Here is a 24,773-nt window from a genome sequence, read left to right as displayed (position 1 = left end):
GATTGGCCCATACACAACCAGCACTGCGAATATGGATCCATGACCAACATTGTTCAATGGCATTTTCAGCAGAACTTAAAGCCCAAAGATTCTAGATGAGATGTTATCATAAAAAAAAACATACACACCAAAAATCTTGGTGGCCCTTCATCCTGCACTGATTAAGGCAAGGAAGAAAAGGAACTGGATCACAACAGTATTAAATACATCACTTATACTGAAGTTGCTCTACTTCATGATATCATGAGGCATCCCCAGCATAAGTGACACATGCAGTGTGAATACATTTCTGAAGCCACTCATGCACCCGGAAAGAGGGTCAATAAAGGGGTTTGTGGGAGTGAGTATTGATTAAAATGAGATATTAGAAACACCTTTCGTAAGACCTTCAGAGACACTTGATGTTTTAGCCTTGGGTGAAGAGATGCCTGGGGTAAACATCTCTGTGAGAGGCACCAAGTCTTAAACAAGACTCACCTGCATAAGATGAAAGGAGGGTTGAAAATGGACACAGTGCCTAGAAATAGCCAATCTAGAGGGATAAATATTGACAGAGTGTCACGTGGCAAGTATGAGATAGTGGAAGCTCTTCCATGCACAGAGTGTATAGAAGAAAGATCAAGAAATGGAGAAAGATCATGTTTGCATCTGACGATAGATGTCAAGACCTGCACTATGTTTCTGAAGCGGAGTGCAGAGAGGATAGACATGACAATTGCTTCAACACATACCTGGTGACTGATGAAAAAACCTGCTCTGTGTTCCTTTTATTGGGTGGAGAGAAGGAAGGAGATGGACTGAGTTCTTGGAAGCACCTAAAGGGAGAGCAATAAATTACATGCTTTAACATCTGAATTAAAGACAGCTGGTGAACACACATGTTCTAAGAGAGGGTATCTGGTATCCTAATCAGATCTCAAACTTGTGAATTCTTGCAAACTTAATGCTGTGAGTCCTTGACAGTACATTCTGCTCCATAGTCCAGTGTCTCTGGAGGGAACCCCTGGAGTTAGCTAGTGAAAGGTATCCACAGACAAACACCCCAATGCAGAAAGGAAGAGGGCTCCAGGAACTCCCAATGAGAAGAGAGATACAAAAGGTGCATTACTTTCCCTCATACAAGTGTGTTTGTGAATAAATATTTGCTAAGCCGCTGCCAGGTTTGCGGCTGACAAACTCTTTTCCTGTATCTTATGCTGCTATCAACACTCCTTTGAGACTCAAAGATATGACATCCCAAATTTTCCATTGAATTCCTTTTTTCACCTCTTTGAGCCATCCATTTCTGATGCATAAAGTTATCCAGACCTCCAAAGGGTTCCTTAACCTTTGCTCTATGAATAAGCGCTCAGGACACTTGCCATCTAAGGCATACCAACAGTTTGTTTGCTGACTAATTTGTTACTGCAGAGCCTGAGAGAATATGCTAATTATTCACTTAAACTTCTACAGAATTTACTTTGGCCTCACGTAGCGAGTGGGGTGGTATATGAGTCCTAATTTATCTCCACCTGGAATTAACACACTACTTAAAGCTTCAATCCACAAATGGCTTGCGCGGTGACAGTTACATAACATATGTCAACTTCAGCTTCATATTTGTTTTCTGCGTTTATTAGGTTTTACAGTGAAGCTGCACATTGCTAAATGGGCTCTCCATTTTCACTCAGACCTTGATTACAACTAAGCAGAAAATTCCAATGATGCCTGGAAGAACAGATACCATTTATTTAATTTGCCAAATTATGGGCCTAGCGGATAGGATACTCTGTCACAAATGGAACGGATATCCTGTTCCCCGCATTACAAATGTCACAGGATTTAATGTACTTATAATACTGCAAACGGGATATCGTCTTGTTTGTGATGTAGCATCCCATTTGCTAAACTCTAAATCAGGCTCTTTGTGTTTAAAACAGACAAAACCCACATGTGAAACCCTGGGGGAAAACATGAGCGAATCGGCACTAAAAAACAGATTCCTGCATGCTATTCTACAATATTGTATCATTTTCTCATCCCTGAATCACTTAGACCCTTCATTATGGTAATTCAAGGATGGGGAAATAAAGGAGATAATTCGGGGGCACACATAATTGAGGCATCAGTCTGCAAATTCTCTATTCCAGTTTCCACTCCTCTAAACATGTGTTCTTTTTCAGAATTTCCTGAAAGAATCCAGCCTATCCACAAAGCTCATTGTGTTCATGGGTGCTTTGTGAGCACCCTTGAAGACCCCTTAGCTACAGAATATGACTTGACTATAGTGTTACTTGGCCCATGTGGGCATTGTCGTCTTCCCTATGTTAGCATGAGCACATTGCAGACTGTCTCCTGCTTTGCACCCATTACTATACAAACCTATTTTGCTTGTGCCACGCTGTAACTTTCACATAGAACATGCTGTTGTTTTTGCACTCTGTTTGTTCATAGGATTTAGTCTGAACATTGTAGACAAGGTCGAACAACCATGCCCCTTGTTATTCTGTTCTGGTCAGGGCCTAGCACCTAGACAAAACATGCAGATGCAGCTGTTGTTTGGGAACATGTACTTGAGGTACAGTTGGAACACTGCGGTCTAAACCACGAGTGTTCCGACTCCGCAAGCTAAACCACACTTGCCTTAACAAAGCATATACCCTAAACACGAGTATCCTCACAATCAAGCCCAAGTGGGCAAATCTTGATGACTCAAGTCTGGGATTATCTTGGTGAACTATTATTTATTTTGTATTAATTGTTTCAAACCAGGTATAATAAAAATTTCAAAATAGTCAGCTAGATTAAAAAGGTAAACTGTGGTCAGGGTCACACCAGGAGAGTCAGAAACTTTATTACTCTAGAAAATAACAATGTTTACAGACATTATTTGAAAAGAATGAAAACTGTCTAAGAGTATCTGGTGAAACTTGAAACATGTTGCTAGAGGCTATGATAGTACACCAGTCCTAGGAGTAAATAGTGACATTGGAACATTGGTTCAATAGGTAAATGGTTACTTTGGTACCATGTACCTAGAGTTGGTTGCTGGGAATGGTACATTCATACATTCATACTATTGGTTCCTTGGATGGAAAGAACAGCAACCATGTATGCACACATCATTGATCTGTGGTGGCCATTGGTCAACATTTGAAGATTTACAGAAATGCCAAATAAATAAAATGTTACTTACCTTATAAGCAAATGTTCATGGCATGTACTGCTGCAAATTCACATGCTGTGCATACTCCTGCTATCTAGTGTTGGGCATACTCCTGCTATCTAGTGTTGGGTTCAGCAGTTATTTTTCTTTGAATAAGTCTTTTGATTCACAAGGTATAGTGACTACATATATTACTGGTAATGCGCATGGACATCAGTTCCACTGATAGATTGTTTTTTCACATGAAGGGTGAGGATGTAGATGGAGCACAGAGATACAGAGAAGGTGACCATTAAAAGAAATGTCTGCCACATCACAAGGCTCCTGGAGAGGAGGGTTTGCACATAACTTGATACCACAAGCAGATGCTTACAGGGTAAGTAACTTTATTCAGTTCGTGGCATGTGTGGCTGTAGATACTCATGTTATGCATAGACTTTATACAGTTCTCCCTTAAGGTGGTGGTTAGCTTGAGGATGTTGCAGAACACTGAAAAAGTGTGAATAAGAACAGTTGGGATAAATCTAGGTTATTGGTGAGCTAAAGCATCCTCACAGTAATGTTTAGTAAAAGGTTGTAGAGTAGACCAAGTATCTGCTTTGCAGATGCCAGCTATAGGAATATTACCCAGGAAAACCAAACAAGCTCCTTTTTTACAGGTTGAGTGGGGTCTGGGAGGGACATGCAAAGATCTTTTGCAGGCAAAGATCTTTTGGCTTTGGCGTAACTGATCTTCATACATTTGACAAAATAGCGTGCTATACCTGCCTTGGACAGAGAACAGCCTTTCTGTGATTTGGAGAAAGAGACAAAGAGCACTTGCGTTTTACGTAATACATAAGCGCTCTTTTGATGTTCAGAATGTGAAGAACGTATTTTGCTACTGAGTCTGGATGTGGTAAGAACACTGAGAGATCTATAGTTTGATTAAGATGGAAACAAGAGGCCATCTTAAGAAGCAATTTGGGGTTTGTCATGAGGCTACACTATCTTAGTGTCCTTGGAAAAAGGGTTCATCCAGAGTAAGAGCCTGAAGTTTACTGATGCCTCATAGCTCATAGCTACCAAGAAAGCTACCTTCCAGGAAAGAAACTGTAAAGTGCAGGAGTGGAGTGGCTCGAAAGGAGGGAACATAAGCCTGGTTAGAATAATACTGAGGTTCCCCAAAGGGGCAGATGGCATCCTTGGTGGGATAATCTTTCTGAGACACTCCATAAAAGCATTGATAACAGGAACCCTGAAAAGGGAAGTGTGTTCTCTGCTTTGAAAGTAAGCGGCAACTGCAGCCAAATGAAGCCTGATAGCAGTGTAAGCAAGGCCTGACTTTTGTAAGTGGAACAGATAACAGACAATATATTGGCCTGCTGTCGGGAAAGGGTGATTATGTCTGGCAAGACAGTAGTGCATAAACCTTTTCCATTTGGCTGCATAGCAGGCTGTGGTTGTGGGCCTGCGCGCTTCTTTAATGATGGTCATACATTCTGAAGGAAGATTAAGGTACCCAAACACTGAGGGCCCGATTACGATGCAGTTAGGAAATTTTCCTGACCGTATCGGTTTGGAAAAGGTTTCTGACCCACTCGGATCTGGAGAATCAGATCGACCGAGTACGATTTATCCAGATGCTTCCGGATATGATTTGGTTGGACTCTTATTGAGTTCAATGGGAGCCTATGTTCCTAACCGCATTTTAATCGGGCCCTCGGTCGGGAAGACACGTTCCTGATTCTTTTCTGAAGTAGCAAATGCCATTAGGAGGCCTTCCTAACCGCATTGTAATCGGGCCCTAGGTGGGAATGCTTTCCTAACTGCATCGTAATCTGGCCCGAAGACTTGAGGATGCAAATCACAAGATTGATCTGTTTGAGGTTAGGGTTCCCGAGTGTGTGCCCTGAGGGACGGTCTATAAAGTTAGGCGGCTTCTTCTGAGGCACTAGAGACAGTTCAAGGAGAGTGGTGAGCCAGGGCTGTCTGGCCCATGTTGGGGCTACTGGTTGAGAGTGAAGGATGTTTACTGAAGCCAGCGAACAACGAATGAAGAAGTGGACGAGACACAAAAGCGCAGCCAAATTTCCCAGACTAGTTCTTCCAGAGTGCATTGCCCATGGAATGTGGGTTTCTGAACCTGGAGGTGAAGTTTGGGCATTTTTGGTTTTCTGCTGTGGTGAAGAGCTCTATGTGGGGAAACTCCCAGCGGATGAAGTATGGAATTAGGACTTGGGATGCAGTTCTCACTCATGAACCTGTTGCTGCATTCTGAAGGCAGATCTGCAAAATCATCCACTCCATACACGTATCAATAGATAGACTTTTTGATGTATTGTACCCATTCCCTGGCCAAGTGCCCTGGGCTAGAGCAGAGAACTGCAGGGAATGAGTGCTGACCTGTTTCTATCAGTATAACATGGCAGTTGTGCTGTGTGTCCAAATGTGTATCATCTGATATAGGACAAGAGGGAGGAATGTTTTGAGGGCTAGCAGGATAGCTAATAACTCCAGGTGGTTTATGTGGCAACTCTGTTGATTGGGCATCCACGTCTCTTGAATGTTTAGCTGCTGTAAGAGTGCCCCCTAATCAGTGTGAGAGCTGACCTTTGTGATGGTATTCTGCAGTACTGGATCCAAAGAGGGTTGCCCAAGCAACAGGTTGTTGGCATTCCACCACTGCAAAGAGCGATGAGCACGCCCCCAAACCAACACTAGATCCTCCCAATGAGCCTCCGCTTGTGACCATGTTGCTGCTAGGCACTCCTGCAATGGGCGAATGTGCAGCCTGGCATTTGGGACTATTAGCAATGCAGGAAGCTATGATGTGGAGTGGGTGCATGACCTTTCTGGCCGTTACGTGACAATCTGGTTGAAAAAGAGAGAGCAGAGGTTGGAACGCTTGAAGCCTCGAAGGGAAGTGGTATGCTTTCCGCATGACCGAGTTGATTATGGTCCCTAGGAAGGGCTGGATGTGAATGGACTGGAGGTGGGACTTTGGGGTACTGATTTTAAAGCCTAGGCTGAGTGAGAGATGTATGGTGCCTTGGGTGTGCGCTAGTCATTGCTGTTCCGTTGCGGTCTTGATCAGCTTATTGCTCTAAGTACGGGAAGACTTGGATGCCCTTCCTTATGAGGCGAGTGTCGAGCACTGCAGGACACTTAGTAAACACCCTGGAAGCTGTGGTAACTCCGAAGGGCAGCGCTTTGAGCTGGTAATGCTAGCCACCTACCACAAACCGGAAGGACAGGCGATGTGCAGGTTGGATGGGGTTGTGAAAGTAGGCATCCTTCAGATTGAGGATGGTCATAAAGCCACCTTGCTGTAATAAAGGAATGACATTTTGGAGTGTTACCATGTGGAAATGTTCTAAAAGGATGAACTTGTTGAGGGGCCAGAGGTCAAGAATAGGCCTTAGTGACCTTCCTGGGAACGAGAAAGTATAGGGAGTATACCCCTGCACGTGGTGCTGTGGTGGTGTGGGTTCTGTGGCCCCCTTGATGAACAGTGCATGCATCTCCTCTTGAAGCAGATGCTGAAGTTCTGGGGAGAGTGTTTGTCTCCGGGGTGGGGGATGTTTGGTGGTGTTTCTGTGAGTACGGTCAGAAACCTTTACAGTCTTCCCTGATAGTTATTAAATGATCGCCAGGAGGGTGGAGAGTCACTGTCTGCTCGGTGCGGCTCCTTTATGGGCTGTGCCTTTGCCTCTGCCTCTATTTTTGTTACTTTTGTACACTCCCCTATAGTCGACGAGAGAGAGGCTGGCTGTTGCTGCTGTTGCCTGGTGAAGCAAGTTGATGCTTCGGGGGTAGTGGTCTTAGCCCCTTCATGGGGGTAACAGCCTTTACCACAAAGTTTTTATCACAAAATACAAGTACAAAGCATTTTTTTACATCGGAATGACTTTTACCAAGTAAGCCTTTACTAAAGCATATATGTTTGCAATGGTGACTATGCGGTATTTAGTTTATGTAGATTTTAAGGGTCATTACAAAAGGGGGGTTGGGGGGCTCCCCCCAAAAAAGTAATCAACATAAATGTAATTTTTAAAAAATATATATATTTCATTTACAATATTGTTTTAAGATTTATTGTAAAACATTTTAACTGTAGGTGGCAGTGTTGGATTGTGACTGCATTCTTCTGTAACTGTAAGCGTGTTAAAAAGTGTGCGTGGTAAAGGTATGCCAGATGTGAGTGAATTTAAATGCATGGAGGTGGTATGCATTCGAAAATCTGCATTGTAAAAACGTGCATGGTAAAGTAATGCGTGATAATGTCATACAACCGCTTCATGGTATTATGTGTGGTGAAAGGAGCCGCAAGCAGATGAGGTCTGTAGGGAACCCGTAACTTTAGACACGCAGTGCCCTTTTACATCTGGTCATCTTGCGGGCCGAACAGGTGCTCTCCATCAAAAGGCAAGTTGACCAGATGCTGCTGTACATCTGGATTAAAACCCAAAAAACACAGCCAGGTGTATCGAGGGAGGAGGACGCTAATGTTTACCCAATGGGTGCATCAAATGTTAGTATTCAATATAATCTTTCCCCTCAGCCACTAATTTCTGACCCATTTTCTTGAACTGGTCTGGGAGGTGTTGAATCAGGTCCTCCATTTCATCAAGGTGAGCCCTATCGTACTGGGAGAGTAAACCTGTGGTATTGTTGATACCCCAATGAGTAGAAGACTGGACAGAAAGACATTTCCCTGCTGTGTCTATCTTTTTAGTCTCCCTGTTGGGAGAGGTGCATGCTCTTTGCTCTTGGCACTTTTAATTGCAGTGTGAACCATTAGAAAGTCAAGAAAATGTTGTCCCTGGTGTAAGGAGGGTCGGAAGGGAATGGCTTATATTTTTTATCAACCTATGGAGTGATGATACAGGCCTTTACTGGCTCCTTAAAATGCTGGGAGCTGGCTTAAGTATCCCCTTAAGGATAGGCAAATATTGCAAGGATCTCTGGGTGGAGGAGAGGGTTTTCATGAGGAATTTGTCCTCCTCGGTTATTTGTGCATGTCCACCTTGTGAAAGGAAGCTCCCCTCCACAATACCTCAATAACAGGTGCTGTCATCCGGCGGGAAGGGCATGGCCGGGTAGAGGTCAGGGTCCGTATTCCCAGGGGGATCTACGCCATAGTCGTCCCAGGGGTCATTCTGGAGGTGTGGGTCATATGATCTATTATATGGGTCATGTCACCTCCAAACCCAGGGGTGAATTGGGCGAAGGGCACACAGGTAGTAATGGGAAAGGCAGGCATGGAGGAGGTGGAGAGCAGGGCAAAGGTAGAGAAGAAGAAGGGCGAGTAGGAATAGGTATATGAGGCAAGGGAGGGCGTGGAATGGTGTCTCGGTCATGGGGCTTAGGTTTCTTAAGTGCCAGTTCCAAAGGTGGATTTGATGTTTCCTCAAAAGTCAGTTTCCTTTTGGGAGGAATAGTTTCCTTTGCCTTTAGAAGAGGCTGAACCAGGATCCATCTGGTTTCGGATGGATGTGGGTGCGTTGCTGTCTGTCATCGAGCTTCACTTGGAGGTACTGGAGGATGAGTTGCTCTTGATCCTCAGAAGTGGTAGAGGAAGCTTCCCTGGACACCAGTCGTTTCGGAGCAGAGGATGGCCATTAATCCACTGGCATGAGCCGGATTTCGGATCTGTAGGCCTCTACTCCGATGCTGGCTTTATGGCTGGTTTTGCGGCCACAGTTGAAGGGGTGGTCGTAGTAAAAGGGCGTGGCTTCGAGAGGACTTTAGAGTCGAGTGGTGGCGGGTGCCAGGTTCTACTCAGGCATTCGGTGCCGACCCATGCCTTGCGGCAGTGGCAGACCAGAGGCCTGTCAGCTCGTAACTCGACCCCCAAGAGGGTGATGCTCAGCTTCTGAATGATGTCGAAGGGTAGGAGTCAGCATGTCTGTAATCACTGCGCCTGTTTTCGATGTTGGACTCTGTTCGAGTGGCAGCTCGACCATTTGGGCAGCAGAGCCGAAGCTCTCCTCTGGCGAGAATACGTGAGCCTCTACTCCGGAAGCTTCTGACTGCTGATTGCCCTCAGTGTCCTGATCTCTGCGCCAACACCCTCGCCCTGCTCAAGACACCCCCCAACAGCCACACCAGCAAGAAAGCCACCTGGTTCACTAAAGACCTCCAGGCCTCCAAATGAACATGCCGAAAACTGGAGAAGAACTGGCTCCGCGATCGAACACCGGACAGCTACGCTGCCCACAAGAACGCCACCGGCAGACACCATCACCTCATCAGATCCGCCAAAAGGGCCTCCTTGAAAGACCGCCTAGATAACAACGCACACAACAGCAAGGAGCTCTTCAACATCGTGAAGGAACTCTCCAACCCCAGCTCCAACACCAACACCAACGACATCCCACCTTCGCAAGACCTGTGCGATTCGCTGGCCACCTTTTTCCACCGCAAGATCACCGACATCCACGACAGCTTCAACGCCACGACCGCCTCGACATCCACTGAGACCTCCACCCCAATGACCACCACCTGCACCAACCCCCTGCTCTCCTGGACCAGCATCAACGACGAGGACACCAGCAAGATCAAGGACACCATCCACCCCGGATCACCGTTAGATCCATGCCCCCACCACATCTTCAACAAAGCCAGCACAGCCATCGCACCCCATCTCCGGAAAGCAATCAACATCTCCTTCGAGACAGCAACCTTCCCGGAAAGCTGGAAGCACGCCGAGATCAACGCCTTATTCAAGAAACCCAAGGCAGACCCCAAGGACCTCAAGAACTTCCGTTCCCAGCGAAGGTCATCGAGAAAACCGTCAACAAACAACTGACCCTCTACCTCGAGGAGAACAGCATCCTGGACCCATCCCAGTCTGGATTACGCAGCAACCATAGAACCGAAACCGCCCGCATCGCCGCCACCGATGACATCAGGACCCTTCTAGACAACGGAGAAACAGCAGCCCTCATCCTCCTGGACCTGTCAGCCACCTTCGACACGGTCTGCCACCGCACATTACGAATACACCTACATGACGCAGGGATCCAAGAGAAGGCCCTGGACTGGACCACATCCTTCCTCTCACTCAGAACTCAGAGCGTCCGCCTCCCCCCCCCTTCCGCTCCAATGCCACCGAGATCATCTGCGGCATACCCCAGGGCTCTTCCCTCAGCCGGACGCTGTTAAACATCTATATGGCATCCCTCGCCCACGTCGCCCGACAGCACGTCCTCAACATCATCTCCTACGCCGACGACACCCAGCTGATCCTCTCCCTCACCAAAGACCCTCACACCTCCAAAACCAACCTCCACGAAGGAATGAAGGCTGTTGCCGAATGGATGAGGAACAGCCTACTGAAGTTGAACTCGGACAAGACAGAGGTCCTCATCCTCAGTTCCACCCCTTCAGCCTGGGACGACTCCTGGTGGCCGACAACACTGGGAACAGCTCCAACACCCACCGACCACGCACGCAACCTAGGGGTCATCCTCGACTCCACCCTCTCCATGACTAAGCAGGTCAACGCTGTCTCCTCCTCCTGCTTCAACATCCTCCGAATGCTTCGCAGGATCTTCAAGTGGATCCCCACCGAAACGAGAAGAACAGTCACCCAGGCCCTCGTCACCAGCAGGTTAGACTACGGAAACGCCCTCTATGCAGGAATTTCGGCCAAACTCCTGAAATGGCTGCAACGCATCCAGAATGCCTCTGTACGTCTGATCCTCGACACCCCCCGCCGCAGCCACATCACACCCCACCTGAGAGACCTGCACTGGCTCCCCAACAACAAGAGGATAACCTTCAAGCTCCTCATCCACGCACACAAACCACTCCACAACACCGGACCAGCATACCTCAACAAACGACTCAGCTTCTACACCCCATCCCGCCAGCTCCCTTCCGCCAGGCTCGCCCGCGCCACAGTCCCCTGCATCCAAAGAACGACTGCCGGCGGTAGATCTTTCTCCCACCTCGCCACCAAAACCTGGAACACCCTCCCCACCCAACTATGGCGGACCCAAGACCTACTGGCCTTCAGAAGACTCCTCAAGACCTGGCTCTGCGAACAGTAGCAGCACCCCCCCAGCCTCCCCCGCCCCCCCCCCCCCCCCAGCGCCTTGAGACCCTTACGGGTAAGTAGTGCGCTCTACAAATGATATGATTTATTGATCTCTGGACAGGTCCGGAATATCGTCCACTAGGTGTTGTGCCATGGAAGCCATGCGATATAATGGTCTTGCCGGTAATAGAGGGTCTTTTTATTCCGGAAGGTGAGGCATGCCTCCTGATGGCCAAGGAACAGACAGATGTTACACACCTGGTGAAGGTCTGTCCTTGTGTATTTCACTCAACACTTTGGGTAGTAGCGGAATGGAGTCATTTTGATCATTGGAAAATTCTTGGGTGTTGAGGAACAGATGAAGCCCTGGAGAAGTGAGGGACCATGTTTGGCGTTGAAGGTGTTACACTGTGAAGCCAAAGTAAAGAGGGTACGCAACACTTGGAACTGGAGAGTAAGCGCAATCCTATGACGAGTGAGAAGGATCCAATTGGTCCTGGCAACAATGCAATGAGGCGTCGAACTGGAGGTCGAACGAACATGTGTAGACCTGGCAGCAGAGAAAACAAATCTAACAATGGAGCCAATGCCTATGTGCATTACTTTGTCATAGGTGGAGTTACTATACCTCCTGACTCAAAAGACTTCTTCGAAGAAAAACAACTTGCACTTGTCCGAGCCCAACACTAGAAGGCGAGAGTATGCATAGTATGTGTTCTACAGCTACACATGCCACAAACATAATAGTTACACACTGAGACAATACAACTCAAAGAGGAAGTTAGCAAGAAAGACCTAGGGTGTTAGAGGTGCCAGGTAAGAACGTTTATTTCTGGTGTATAATGGTCAACTCTAGGGGGTACTGGATAAGAAACAGTTCGGAACTTAACTGATGTCAAATGGGCCTAGTCGCAGGAGGCACTTAATGTAAGAAAAACCATTAGATTGTACATGATAGACAATAAGTTAACATAAAATATGCTATGCAAGCAAAGGAGTTTCTAGCATTGCCTAGAACAAAGTGGAAAACACTGCTGCAGCTTCCCTGTGTCTCTCGTGAGAGAAGACTGATATCCTCAAAATGTTGTACATGATGGAAGACGCATGATATGAGAGGGATTGTAAGTTCTCCTGAAGGTACCTGCTTTGGGGTGGATGTTGTTCTGGTGTCTGTGGGGATATCCGGCTTCCTTCTGACCCTACAAATCCACTGTCTGGTGACACAATCCGCTCCTGCAAGAGATTAATCTACATGAAAGACACATACACATACTGGACGTCACTGACCATTGACTTTCTTTGCCACACTAAAACACTCCAGTGCTAATTATCAAACCCAGAATATATGCTCCAAGGCCCTGTGATTTGTACCTTCGAACTAACCTCCGGTTGCAACACTTTGGGTTGAAGGAAACGCTTCTGAGGGAGGCGCTCTGATGGGTGGCTGCCTGCTGCACTCGCTGCACTGCTCTGACGTGAAGGGACAGAAGGTTTGGGGTTCACAGAGTGAGCCATTGGTTCAACCACTGGGCTCTTAGGCTGAGATTCATTCCTTTGGATGGAAAGTGGGCGGCGTCTTCTAAGAGGTGTGCCTTGGGCCCTTGGTTTCCTCTCCATCGGCTGCCTGAGAAATGGAAGAAAGAAAAGTTTAGTCTTGTAAAGGGATTTTTGTCCTTTTCTGCACATAACTGCACATTTCTTCTAACATAACCCCAAAACAAAAGATGGATTCAGTAAGTGCAGCACTGGTAATTATAGAAAGGTACACATTAATGGGAATTTAAGAGCATGAATATGACCTCCTGTAGGAAGCTGGCTCTGTATATGTTATGACCATTAGGTGGTTATATCGTGCACAGAGGCAAGGGGTTCCCCAAAAGTGTACAGGGCTCAATGTAAAACCCAAAGTGCTCTATTAGTGGACGTGTGGGCGAGCAGCCTTAGGCCTAACACGGAGAAGTGTAAGACATTTATTGTACAACAGTGATCAATAATGGACACACAACTGAAGAAGTAGATCCAGGTCAATTTTATAAAATTATACTCTGTTTGAACTTTATTTTAAGACCCAGTTCTTCGTAATCAGGTAAGTAAATTTTTATTTAAAATGCTTTTCACTTTTAAAAATTGCCACTTAGAAACTTTTTCACACTGTCCAGTATTATCCTATGGGGAACACAAAATTGCGGTTAAACGTGTATTTAACTTAAAATCTTAGGCTTGCGAACCAAAAGTCAGCACAGGCCAGGGGTCAGGTAAGTACTAAAACTGCAATACCAGTGGAACCGGGGCGGCTGGGTGCAGAGGTCAAAATCAGAGTTCAACCTAAATGCTTTGCAATGGAGAAATGGGGTGCCTGGAGCCACACAGCTTTCAGGTAAGTAAATCGATTGCAGGGGGCAAGCTGTGGGGGTGAGTACCAGCAGAGGTGGGGGCCAACAAGAAGCACCAACCATACACACCACCAGCGGCACAGGGGCGGCCGGGTGCAAGGTTCAAATTCGACACCGGCGCCAATGCTTTTCAACTGGCATCTTCTTGACGGTAAAGAGGCATAAGGCATGCACCGGAGGATGCAGGCGGAAGACGAACGACAGCAGAGGTAAGTTGGGATGTGAGGGTCATAGGATACAGTTGGTACAGCTCACCAAGGTCCAGAAGCTTCGGGTGCAGGGGTGCCTTTCGACGTTGGAGTCTTATTACTGGAGAAGGTTGCGTGGGGGGGAACCTCTGGATTCACACTGCAGGTGCCATCGACAAGGGCATGAGAGCTCAGCCAATGCTGGACACAAGGTCAGGATCATTGGGGAGACTTCACTGCACAGGTGAGCCACTCAGACTCGGGCTGTGGGCATCAGGTGCAGAGTGGGAATGATTTGTGGATCCGTCTGGATCTGGAGTCTCTGTTGTACTTTTCTTCTGGACAGGTCCTTTGTCCACGGGAGATTTGAGTTGATTTTGGAGGTTGTTATTGCAAGACAGGTTGCAGGGTCGTCAAAGCTGGAGACAGGCTGATAGGGCGGGAACCAAAGCAGTTGTCGTCTTCTGGCTCCTGCTGCAGGGTGTGTGCTCTCTTTTTAGGTTGTCCCAGATCTGAGGGTCAGGCCTGGGGGAGCCACCTAAGTACTCCATTTCACATTCTAGGTGAGTAGTAGGTAGGGCCAATGGGCATCTTACCTGGGGTGACTACACCCTCTGTTTTGCCACCCTCCTGTGGGTGGGGAAATAGACCTAGCCCTGATTGGAGTGGGTCCCCCCATCTTCAAGATGGCGGGGACTGAAACTTGTGTTTCACCTTGCTTTCCCCCCCACCCCCCCCCCCATCTTAGGGGTGGGGCTGGCAGAGGTGGACACACCTCCTATCTTTTTGAATTTCCCCACTCAAAATGAACTAGGGCTGTAATCTGCTGTTAGCAGCAGTGGCTGGGGGTCACATTACAAATGCAGTAGCGCTTTGAAGCTTCCCTTCTTTGAGCACAGGCCCATCCTGGGGCAGAAGGCATGACAACTCTTCCCAGGTTGTGCATTGTTTCTGGTCCTAGAGAGCAGGGGCTCTCTACCCAGGGGTCCAGAAACATGTCAGGGGGTGGCTGGCTGCCTTCAGCCCCCCATGTTGTGCCTGGTTTTGATGTGGTTTCAAATGTAGTCAGAGACTACACCAGGGTTGGTAGGGATTCAGGGAGCACCTCTGGGTACAGGGTACAATAAATCCCCCACTGGCATCAGAGTGGATGTACTGAAAGGAGTAGTTTGGTAGCAAACACTTGCATATTCAGTAAAGCCATCATGGTGCTGTGGGACTTGAATTGTCCAGCTCCCAGCCCATGTACTCTCTATGGGTTCAATGGCACTTACAATGTTGCCTTAGGGCTGTGCGGCCTGCTAGAGGGGTGACTTATCTCTGCTGTCAGGCAGTGCTAGCTGGCAAGACAGGGTGCCATGTCGACTTTGTAGTTTTCTCCCTCACAGGGGCATGACGTTTGAAAGGCCACTGACATTGTCCCAGTGAGGGGGGCCTTGAAGGGACCCTCTACAGCATCCAGGCCCCTCAGTTCCTAGGGTGCCATTTACTAGGGGCTTACAGGAGGCAGAAGTACCAATTGAGAGATTGTTTTAGGGAAGGAGCACTGGCACAGGGGACCTGGTTGGCACAGACTCTGTGCACTACATTTGAAACCACATTAAAACCAGGCAAAAAAGGGGGGCTAACCATGCAAAAGATGCTGTGTTCCACGGCACCACAGACATGAATTGTTATCAATGTTTGCCTAGTCTTTTCCTATGATTTCTATCCTTCTCCTACGACTGTCCTACTTGTCCTGGCTCTCCCAAAGATGTATTTCCTGGAGGGAAACGGAGCTATATTAGAAAAAAACATTTCTAAACCTCAAATCCCTTTACCCCTGCACTCTGGTATGGAGAGAGTTATGAACAATCAATTATTTCTTGTGATAAAAGTATTTTGGCAGACAAGAGCAAATTCGCAGCATATAGGTCCCATGAGGACAGCGCAGTCAATCCCCCACAGGCCCTCATTACAAGTGGCAGAGTTTCAGCTGAGCAGTAACTCAAGGTGAAATTTCAAGTGTTTCTGGGCCTGGAATTATCAGGCCTGACGTTTTCAGGGTTGGTGACACTGGATGCTTTTCCAGGCTGCAGGAGCTGTGGGCAGTAGCAGACCATGGCGTACACTTGACCTATACACCAATACTGACAGAGCAGGCAAGCTTTCGCTGATTAGGCTGAAGCCTGCCATGACCCCTGACTCAACCATAGGTCCTCCTGCTGACACTTTACACCTGCAGGCCGAAAATGTCAGTAGTTTCTCCTTTGAATTGGGGAAAAATCCATAGAAAAGGATCTGGTATTACTGGGTCCATGCAGTTATTCCCCATTCCAGGGAAGAAAGTCATTAGAAATTCAGTGCAGGGATACCAGCTGGAATTGAAGATTCTCTGTATTCACACCAAAAACCGGGATACATGTAGGAGAGAGGGGCTCAGTACCTAACTACCAGGAAGGTGTGAGCCCATTAGATCTTACATCAGATACAACCCAACCCAAAGAAGCAGTGTTACCTCAAATATGAAATTGCACAGCTATAAAGAGAACAGGCACGCATGGGCCACACACTGATTTGGCAAAGATTCAAATGAAACCTAAATACCATTTGTATCAATGCAGTATGTGGAATATGTGGTTAGCTATGTCTACAAAGACTGCAGGCCACACACTATGTTCCCCCAGCCCGTACTGTGGATTTCTATCGGAGTAGGCATGCCACTTCAGAGAGCATAAAAAGAAACTTTGCTATTCAGTTGTTAAACAGATGAGAATCTCAGAAACAAGTAGTGCCTTTTCTTGTTCCTGGAATTTGAGATGCCTAAAACGAAAGGGTGTAATGATGGACAAATGTAGCACTAGTGTGTGGCCAATGCTCTGTTACTGTATATGTTGTCTATCACTTTAGTATGGTGGCTCACACATATGGCTGATTATTGCGTTAATGTATTTGTTAAAAGCATTCATGCAATTATGCGATTTTTAGATGTAAAGAAATAAAATGGGCCATAAGGCAGTTTTGCATTTTGAAAATCTTGCCACTTGTTCATAGTGTTGCCTATTATGTTACTGCTGGTGCAAAACCACTGTGAAGTACATGATTGGGAGTTTTTCACATCCCTTGTACCTTGGCTTTCTTTGAACCTGGTTGGTAAGCTGGGGTTTGTGTATGCCTGGGTAGAAATTGAAACGAGCACTGGTGCAACATACCCGTCATCAATGAGGTACTGTGAGCAGACATGACACCTTCTTATAGGGCTTCATTCATGGCCTGCAAAACTCCTAAGGCAATGCACTACCTAGCTAATACCCAACTATCAACACACCAAGGCTCTGTTGATGCACCTCGGTGTTGGTTTGATGCAAAAGGCCAATGGAGAATAGTGAGCCTTTCACATTTATCACCCATCTCAATAACATCACAGCGTCCCTAGAATAATGCAAAGCCACATATGGGTCACTGCTTTGGCCAAGCTTATCTTTAAAACAAGGAATAGCTTTTTATATCATTATGAATCACCAAAGGAAGTAGAACAGATTCAATTAAGGTACATAAGAACCCAAATTGTAAATCATGCCTTTTGGCTTATGTGAAAAATGAAGGCAGTGGCAGTGGAGGTCTGCCCACAAATGTCAATGGTATATGAACATTATGTTCACTGTGAAACAATTATAGGTGGTATGCATAATTGGCAATCACGTAGAAAAGCCTCCATAATGTTTTCTTCATGCAGTAAATGTGAGTCTATGTGCACCTTTTTATCTTTATTGTCAAACAAATCTTAGGAGGGTCAAACATCACTAACACTGTGCCCACTTGCACAGCGAATTGTTCAATTTCTTAGGCATGCGGAGCACTGACTGTTGCGCACAGGCACATTCCATTGATGCACACAGGTGAAAAAAACTTAGCTGGAACACTGTTTGTGACAGAGCAACTTTCCCAACATTTTTTTCTTTTTTGAAGCAGTTCTCACTGGTTACTACTATGACTAATCGGACCTGCGGGGCAAAATTGAAATCCATTACTCACTCCATAGCAGTCCACCACACAGTCTGGTCACCATCCAGAATCTGGTCAGTCCAGGAAGGAACTCTTGCAGATTCTAGTGCTCATCTAGCCACTCAGGAGGTCAGCCAACTGACCCTTGGAGTCCACTTATTACTAATGGGTTCAAGAGTCCGTAGGTCCAGCCCTTCAGGTCTCCACACAGGTCACAGCCAGCAGGCTTCTCCCTTGTCTTCCACATGTCCAGATGTGTTCTGAAGAACTGAAGGTGAGGTGCTACTTTTCTACAGTACACTAACAAGAGGGTGGAGATGACTCCTAGACATTCCCTGACCAATAGGTTCTCAAGGGCAAACTTTTCCTATTATTCAGTGCATCTATTTGCCTATATGGCATATTGTTTCCCTCCTTCTAAGCAGCTTGTGCCCCACCCACGGGTGTGTCTAGGGTATTGAGCAGTTCCCTCCTATCTATCGACACCAAACTGGTTCGGGAACCAGCTCCCCCTACCTGTGAATGGAGGCACAAGGGCTGGAATGTACCCGGAGATCAAAAGGCCCCTCTCTCCCAGGGCCCACTCCACGCTAACACATTAACACCTTCCGCGCTCATGACGAGCTCAGCTTGTCATGAGGCACAGTGGCGCTGTGACAGACTTCCTTTCGTCTCTACGGTTTTCTCTTCCCTTATCCTCACTTTCCCTCCTCCCCTACGCCCCACTGCTTTCTCTCTCTTTTCTCTCCTCCCCTAATTGTATTGCTGATTGTTTGATTTAATGTTACTTGTTGATCTTCTTCTAGTATATTGTTGAACCACATTGTTGCACTTCCTCTCGTCTCTCCTGTCGTCTCCTACCGCATCCTCCCTCTATTTATGTCTCTCTCTCCCTCCTCTCTCAATGTTTTGAGACTGAACTATTTTGTCTGATGCCCGATGGAGCTACTTAGTTTAGCTATAGGGGAGATGGGCTGTGGATTCCCTCCTTGGTCGTCACCTACCCAGTCGGTCTTTAGGCAGACTTCTTTTCGTCTCTACTTATTGTCTCTTCCCTAGCTCCTATCTTATCTCCCGTGAATCTCTCCCCTTGCCTGCTACTCTGCCTACCCCCTGTCCTTTGTGCTCTTTGACTAAGCACTCCTTCTCCCCTTGTTGGGGAAAGATCCAATATTTATACTCTGGAGTCTCAGCGATCGCGCTGAGTGAGTCCACTACGCCAAGGGAGCCACTCACACTTGAGGTATGTTATGGCACCCCTTGCCAAAGCACTCCCTATCCCCTTTTTGGGGAAGGATCCAGTATGTAGGCCTTGGAGTCTCACAGAACCCTCTGAGAGAGTCCACTGCGTAAAGGGAACCTCTCGCAATAGAGACAGGGAAGGGATACCACTTCCCCTGGGATCACAGCTTACTGGACTTTGGACGTTGCTTTGACTCGTCTACCGGTTTGTGTCCCCGTCACCTTTCCCCTCCTCTCCCCATGCTGTGTCTCTCACCCTCCCCTCCTCTTTCCCACCTTCATTATCTGTATACTTCCCCTACTCCAACCCCCTCCCCTGAATCTCTCACCCTGCCTTCTTTTCCCCTTACGTATTTGTGCTTATTGTTTATCTCGACCTTACAAGTAACTATGTTGCCATGCTCTAAGAACTGTGTAACCTTCGTAACGATGTAACCTGTAACTATGATCTGATGCTCATGTAAAGCGCTCCGATACCTCCGGGTCTAGCCAGCGCTATATAAACCTTTTTAAATAAATAAAATTAAAATAAATGATGAGCTGAGCTCGTCATAACCGCCGCGGAATGCCCACGTGGGGATAATTCCCCTGCTGTGCTGAGCATTCCATTGAGCGGGCGTGGTCATGACAAGCTCAGATCGTCATGAACACAGCGCCAACGGGCTGCATGACGAGCCAAGCTCCTCACAAGCACCGTGTCACCGCGTGCGGCCCCCACTTCCCCCCGTGCCGCGGGGGAATTAGTCCCGCATTGAAGGGGTTAGGGACAAGCGTCACCCTGTTCTCTTCAAATTAATAAAGTTTCTGGAACCTCCAAATGGTCCTTCCTGAGATAATCTGATCAGCCTCCATCACACCCAGGCCATCCTGGCAAAACGTCTATGTCATTGTCTCTGCTCTGGGAGCAATTTCATAATTCCTCAAGAGGTAAAGCTCTTGCGGGGAGAGCAGCTGCAGGCAGGCTAATGCTAATTGTCATCCAAGAGCTGCAGCCAGGAAAAGTATAACTTTCTAAAAGTCACTTCACAATGGGTTTGAATTTTTAACAAATAGAAACGACAGTTAATTTAACCATTGTTTTTATTAAGCCAAAATTACAAAAATAGTGCTTTAGTTGTAATTTGACTGTCTCATAGAAACAAAATCACATCACATATAGAGGGAAAATAGCTATTGGGGGCTAGGCACTTTTAGAACATGTGACATGTCACTTTTAAATGCTAAACATTCTACCAGTATGTTACATGTACTACGGTTCATTTTCAACCACTTCCTTTTACAGCACTTTTTTACATTGCATATTCACTTACAATGCATGCTTTTACTTTGCGATGTTGTAAATAAATACGCAATTTCATGTGATCATGATGAAAGCAAGCCGTAGTAAACATAGCAAAGCATTTATAATCAGCCGCAGTCGGCAGTAGGAGTTCCTGCAGGGCGGTGACGTGGGGAGGGGCAAAGTGGGGGTTAGTAATGTACGGATTACGGAGTTTAACAGGTAAGTAAACATATAAATAAATAAAACGAATTTCGTTGCGCGCACTGCATCGCATTTGGTGATGCAGTGCATGCAACGAAATTCATTTTATTTATTTTTATGTTTACTTACCTGTTAAGGTCCGTAATCCATACATTACTACCCCCCAACCTGCCCCTCCCCACGTCACCGCCCTGCAGGAACTCCTACTGCCGACCGCGGCTGTTTATAATGCAAAAAAAATAATAAAACCCTCAACATCTGAAGAGTGAGTAAAAATGATTGTACTCCAAGTGCCAAGGTGTCATCTATCCAATGTAAATGAATTTGTGATTTTATTTGATGAGCAGGATGTAAAACAAGGACACTGAGAGTGGGCACATTGACTGACCGTTATTTGGGAGATGAAGGGTTCTTTCTCGCACCTGATCTTACATCCTTCGGTGAAATATTTCCTAAATAGGTTAAGTTAAAATCTAAACATAAGAATTTAGTTGATTTTTAAAATCAGAATCACAAACCTTGTCCTGGTCTGAAACTCACCGTTTTGAGCCCCCAAAGCCAAAAAGAAATCATCGTTTGGTGCCACCTCTTGAAATATAGAAATCCTTCCTTTTATACTTCATGAGAAACAAACTGCTGTTCTATAACAGTACCCTCATTCTTTACATATGCAAAGTTAATGCATTTCCCTATAGAGAATATTAAATTGTGATGTACTTGTACGTGTTGAAAAAAATTGAGCTGTAAATAAAGGTGTTGGTTGGTTTTTCTCTGTAATGTCCAAAATCCACCCTACCTTGTGGGCTACAATGCCTACTTAGCTGTACTCATTTAATATTTAAAAGTAGGTGTCTCTCCTGTCATAATGGGTTATTTTTACAGTTCTGCCTGCAGGGTTAAAAGCTGCAGCCGTCAGTTACTCATGTGTTCTTTAAGCCATGTTTTTCTTGTCATCCTAGTGGGTGGGACAATAGGTGTTGCAGTTCACAGGTGACATTTAAATTTAATGCCATGGGTTATTTCCTACACCATGTAGTATGGTATAGCTGGAACGTTAAATATGCCAATTGGCAAGGAGGCAAGTATACCATGTTTTAGGGGTAAGAGCGCATACATTGGGGACTGGACAGCAGCGTGCAGATTTTAAAAAAATTTGACAGCATCGCATACCCTATGGAACATGTTAGACACATATACCTAACACAGGCTACATAGGTTATATAACTGGTCTCTCATGGTCCTCGAAACAGCACTTGCAAGCACGATACCCTGCATTTAAAGTCCAAAGAACACATACGACAGAACATCTCAGATATAGCCCATGCTGCATAGATGTAACATACTTATGCCTTTGCACCATTGCCCTCTGCACTAGCCACATAATCATAAAAGAAGGAAAGACAACATAACATGTAATCCGACGGCCAGAGATCACAACAGATATAACATTTAATAGAATATTTGTCAAGCACCCAACGCAGCACAGATAGGCCGTAAGGTGGACCATGGTGTGCCCACCTACTTATCTCAACGCTAAGGGTCTAGTTCACAAACAAATTGTAAAATTGCATGAGAAAAAAGTCAGGAACAATGAAATTACACTGGCTACTTTATTTCTTTTTTGTTTTGTTTCTCTACTGGAAAATGTTTTCCTGTAGAGAAGCCCCGCTCCAGGCAACCCCATCAGTTTGGGGTTTGTTCCTTCACCTTCTGACTCTGGAAAAGGATTTACTCCTTTCATTGACAAGAGTAAACCTTTGAGCTTTTTCAGGCTCAGAATGGGTCCGAGAACAACTTCCAAACAGCCTCTCATCATCCTCTACCCAACGGTAGACATGAAACATACCATTACACACCAATTTAAGATTCTGGTCGTGAATCCCTGAAACCCTGCAGAAAGGCACTCCAGATAGCTGACAGAGCAACAAGGCCCAGAATGTGCACTATTCAAATGACACAACGTAAAATAAGCTTAGGAATAAAAATGCTGTTTCTGCTTCCTGGCTTTAGTGAGTTAAGCTATCACAGGTGGCGTCTAGTGTCACCTGAAGACCATTACTTCGAAACCCGACAGAGCCACGTAAGCTTACCATCCTTCTTACATCCATAGAGTACCAACTAAATGGGTAATAGTAAACTGTGTTACTTAAAGTGTTTGCATATGTCAAACACAGTAATTAGTGGTACATGTTTTACTGATGATGATCAGGCATATTTGGGAATCACAGGATGGGTTGGACACAGGCAGGCACCTTCTCCAGTCAGATTTCACATACAGCCTAAACTGCACTTGGACCTGCTTGGGACAGTGTCAAGAAATATAAATGAGGATTGCTGCTGTGAATGACGCAAGAATATACTTCTGTTTTAGCCTTTCTGTGCCATAACAGACAGGAACCAATCAGCCTTGGCCACGCCCCAAAAAGGGGCCACTCTAGCTCGATCTGCTCTGCCGCTCTATCTTTTGTTACAATCATTTGTTAATGGTGTGCAGGAGTCAGTGTGTGCTGCACTGTTCCTAGAACTTATCACATTTCAGACAAAACATCACTACTGTATAACTCTGGAGACTCTTCATCCTGCTCTGGTGGACCGCACCCCGGGTTTTTAAGCTCAACATTTCCTTTAAAGTCGATTACAAAAAAATCAGGTCGCCTCCGCCATGCATGTGCTGTGTGTTTGTGTGTGTTGTTGGGGGGGGGGGGGGGGGGGGGGGGGGGAGGGGAGAATATTTTTGTGTTGTTTACAAATCCCATTAATTAATGGTTCAAACCAGATTATCTTAGATATAACAGGATAGAGTAAGGTAAAAAAAACTTAACTCGAAACATAACTTTCAGCATCAATTCTTAAAAATATAGTGAGCATATGTAGATATCAAGTTGAGGCAATTTCAGTGCTGATGCCCTCATTTTGCTTCATAAATTACCAACTGGCCCTTACAGAGTCAGCTGACCCATCATAAGTATGTGTTTGTCATAGAGACACGGGTGCTTTGGTCAAGAGATATCCAAACGTGACACTGGCATATCATTCACGATTACTAAGATCAGTCAAGTAAAAGGCGAAATTGTGACTAAGTTAAGCACCATTTTTAAGGTTTTGCAGAACATTTGAAGAATAAATTGTGATTTTTATTTTACTTCTGGCAGGTACTTACGGGTGTGGGGCAGTCTGACTCCACTCTTCTTTTAAAGATGGCCGCCTCCATGTCCGCCGTCCTCTCCCTGCATCCCCCGCAGCACCATCCGCTTCCTCTGCAGGCCTCTTCTCCTCCAGCACAGACTCCAGTCCCATGGCTACAGGCAGGGTCTTGAAGCTGTTGTACCTGGAGACAGAAACAATGAATCCGAATGAAGTCAGCACAGATGTCACAATAGCAGTCATAACCTTTGATGTTGCCTTAGCAACCCCTCGGTCAACAAAACTCATGGAAAGGTAGTTCCATTGCGCTCTGACAGGCACTGCCCTGGCAAAAAAAACATATTTTGTAAAAGAAGCACATCCAGTTTGTTTATGAGAAACTGTTCCCTGTCACAAACTGTTTCTCCAAACATTCAAGGCAGTAAGTAGTCAATGGCCATCAAGCCATGAATAGGCAGCTCAAACTACCCTAAATCTACAAGCCTCTTTGCAACCGGACCGTTCCCCAATAAAGTGAATGAAAGTCAATAAAAATAAATGAAAAAAGTCAATGAAAGGCTCAATGAAATTTCGAATGGATCTAGAATCTTATTAAGAGGAGATTTCAACCTTGCGATAGAAATAGTTTTAAATTGACTATCCCCTTGCAAATTCAGATCAGGGAAATCCTACACACAAATGAAAAAACGAATCACCACGCAAAATCTCACTGACATCTGGAGACTTTTTAACCCAACTGGCAGGGAATTCACCTTTTACTAAAACCCACATAGTTCTCTCTCGAGAATAGACTACCTACTCATTGATCAAATACTAGCTTCCTCCTGCTCGAATCCAAGGATTGAACTGACATTCATTTCTGACAATGCTTGCATTTCTGTGGATATTACTATGACTAACACCCATTCTTCAGATAAACTCTGGTGCCTCAATGACATGCTCCTAAACGATCCCACCTGCGAGGAAGAAATACGCTCCACAATTGTACAATTCTTCCAAGAAAATGCAACCCCAGACGTAACCCCCCAAACCCTCTGTGAGGCGATGAAACCCACTAACAGGAGAAAAATAATTTGCATCATAACTACCCAAAATAAATCTGCCAACAAAGCTGTGGAGGAACTGGAAATTAAAATCGATGGGCCCGATTCACAGAACTAACTTAAGA

General features: G+C 45.9%; 1 protein-coding gene across 1 annotated transcript in view; it reads right to left on the bottom strand.

The window, feature by feature from the left end:
- Positions 1-24,773, bottom strand: part of AKNA (AT-hook transcription factor) — a 225,565-nt gene that overhangs the window by 83,576 nt on the left and 117,216 nt on the right. Inside the window, exons 11-14 of the mRNA XM_078642000.1 lie at positions 23,622-23,789; positions 12,543-12,795; positions 12,313-12,404; positions 732-815 (exon numbers count right to left, since the gene is read on the bottom strand). Coding sequence (XP_078498126.1) covers positions 732-815; positions 12,313-12,404; positions 12,543-12,795; positions 23,622-23,789 — 597 coding nt within the window. The remainder of the gene's footprint in view (positions 1-731; positions 816-12,312; positions 12,405-12,542; positions 12,796-23,621; positions 23,790-24,773) is intronic.

This window comes from Lissotriton helveticus, chromosome 5_1, assembly GCF_964261635.1.
Source record: "Lissotriton helveticus chromosome 5_1, aLisHel1.1, whole genome shotgun sequence".
Lineage (NCBI taxonomy): Eukaryota > Metazoa > Chordata > Amphibia > Caudata > Salamandridae > Lissotriton > Lissotriton helveticus.
Note: the sequence above shows the minus strand (reverse complement) of the source record. Positions and strands in the feature narration are given on the sequence as shown.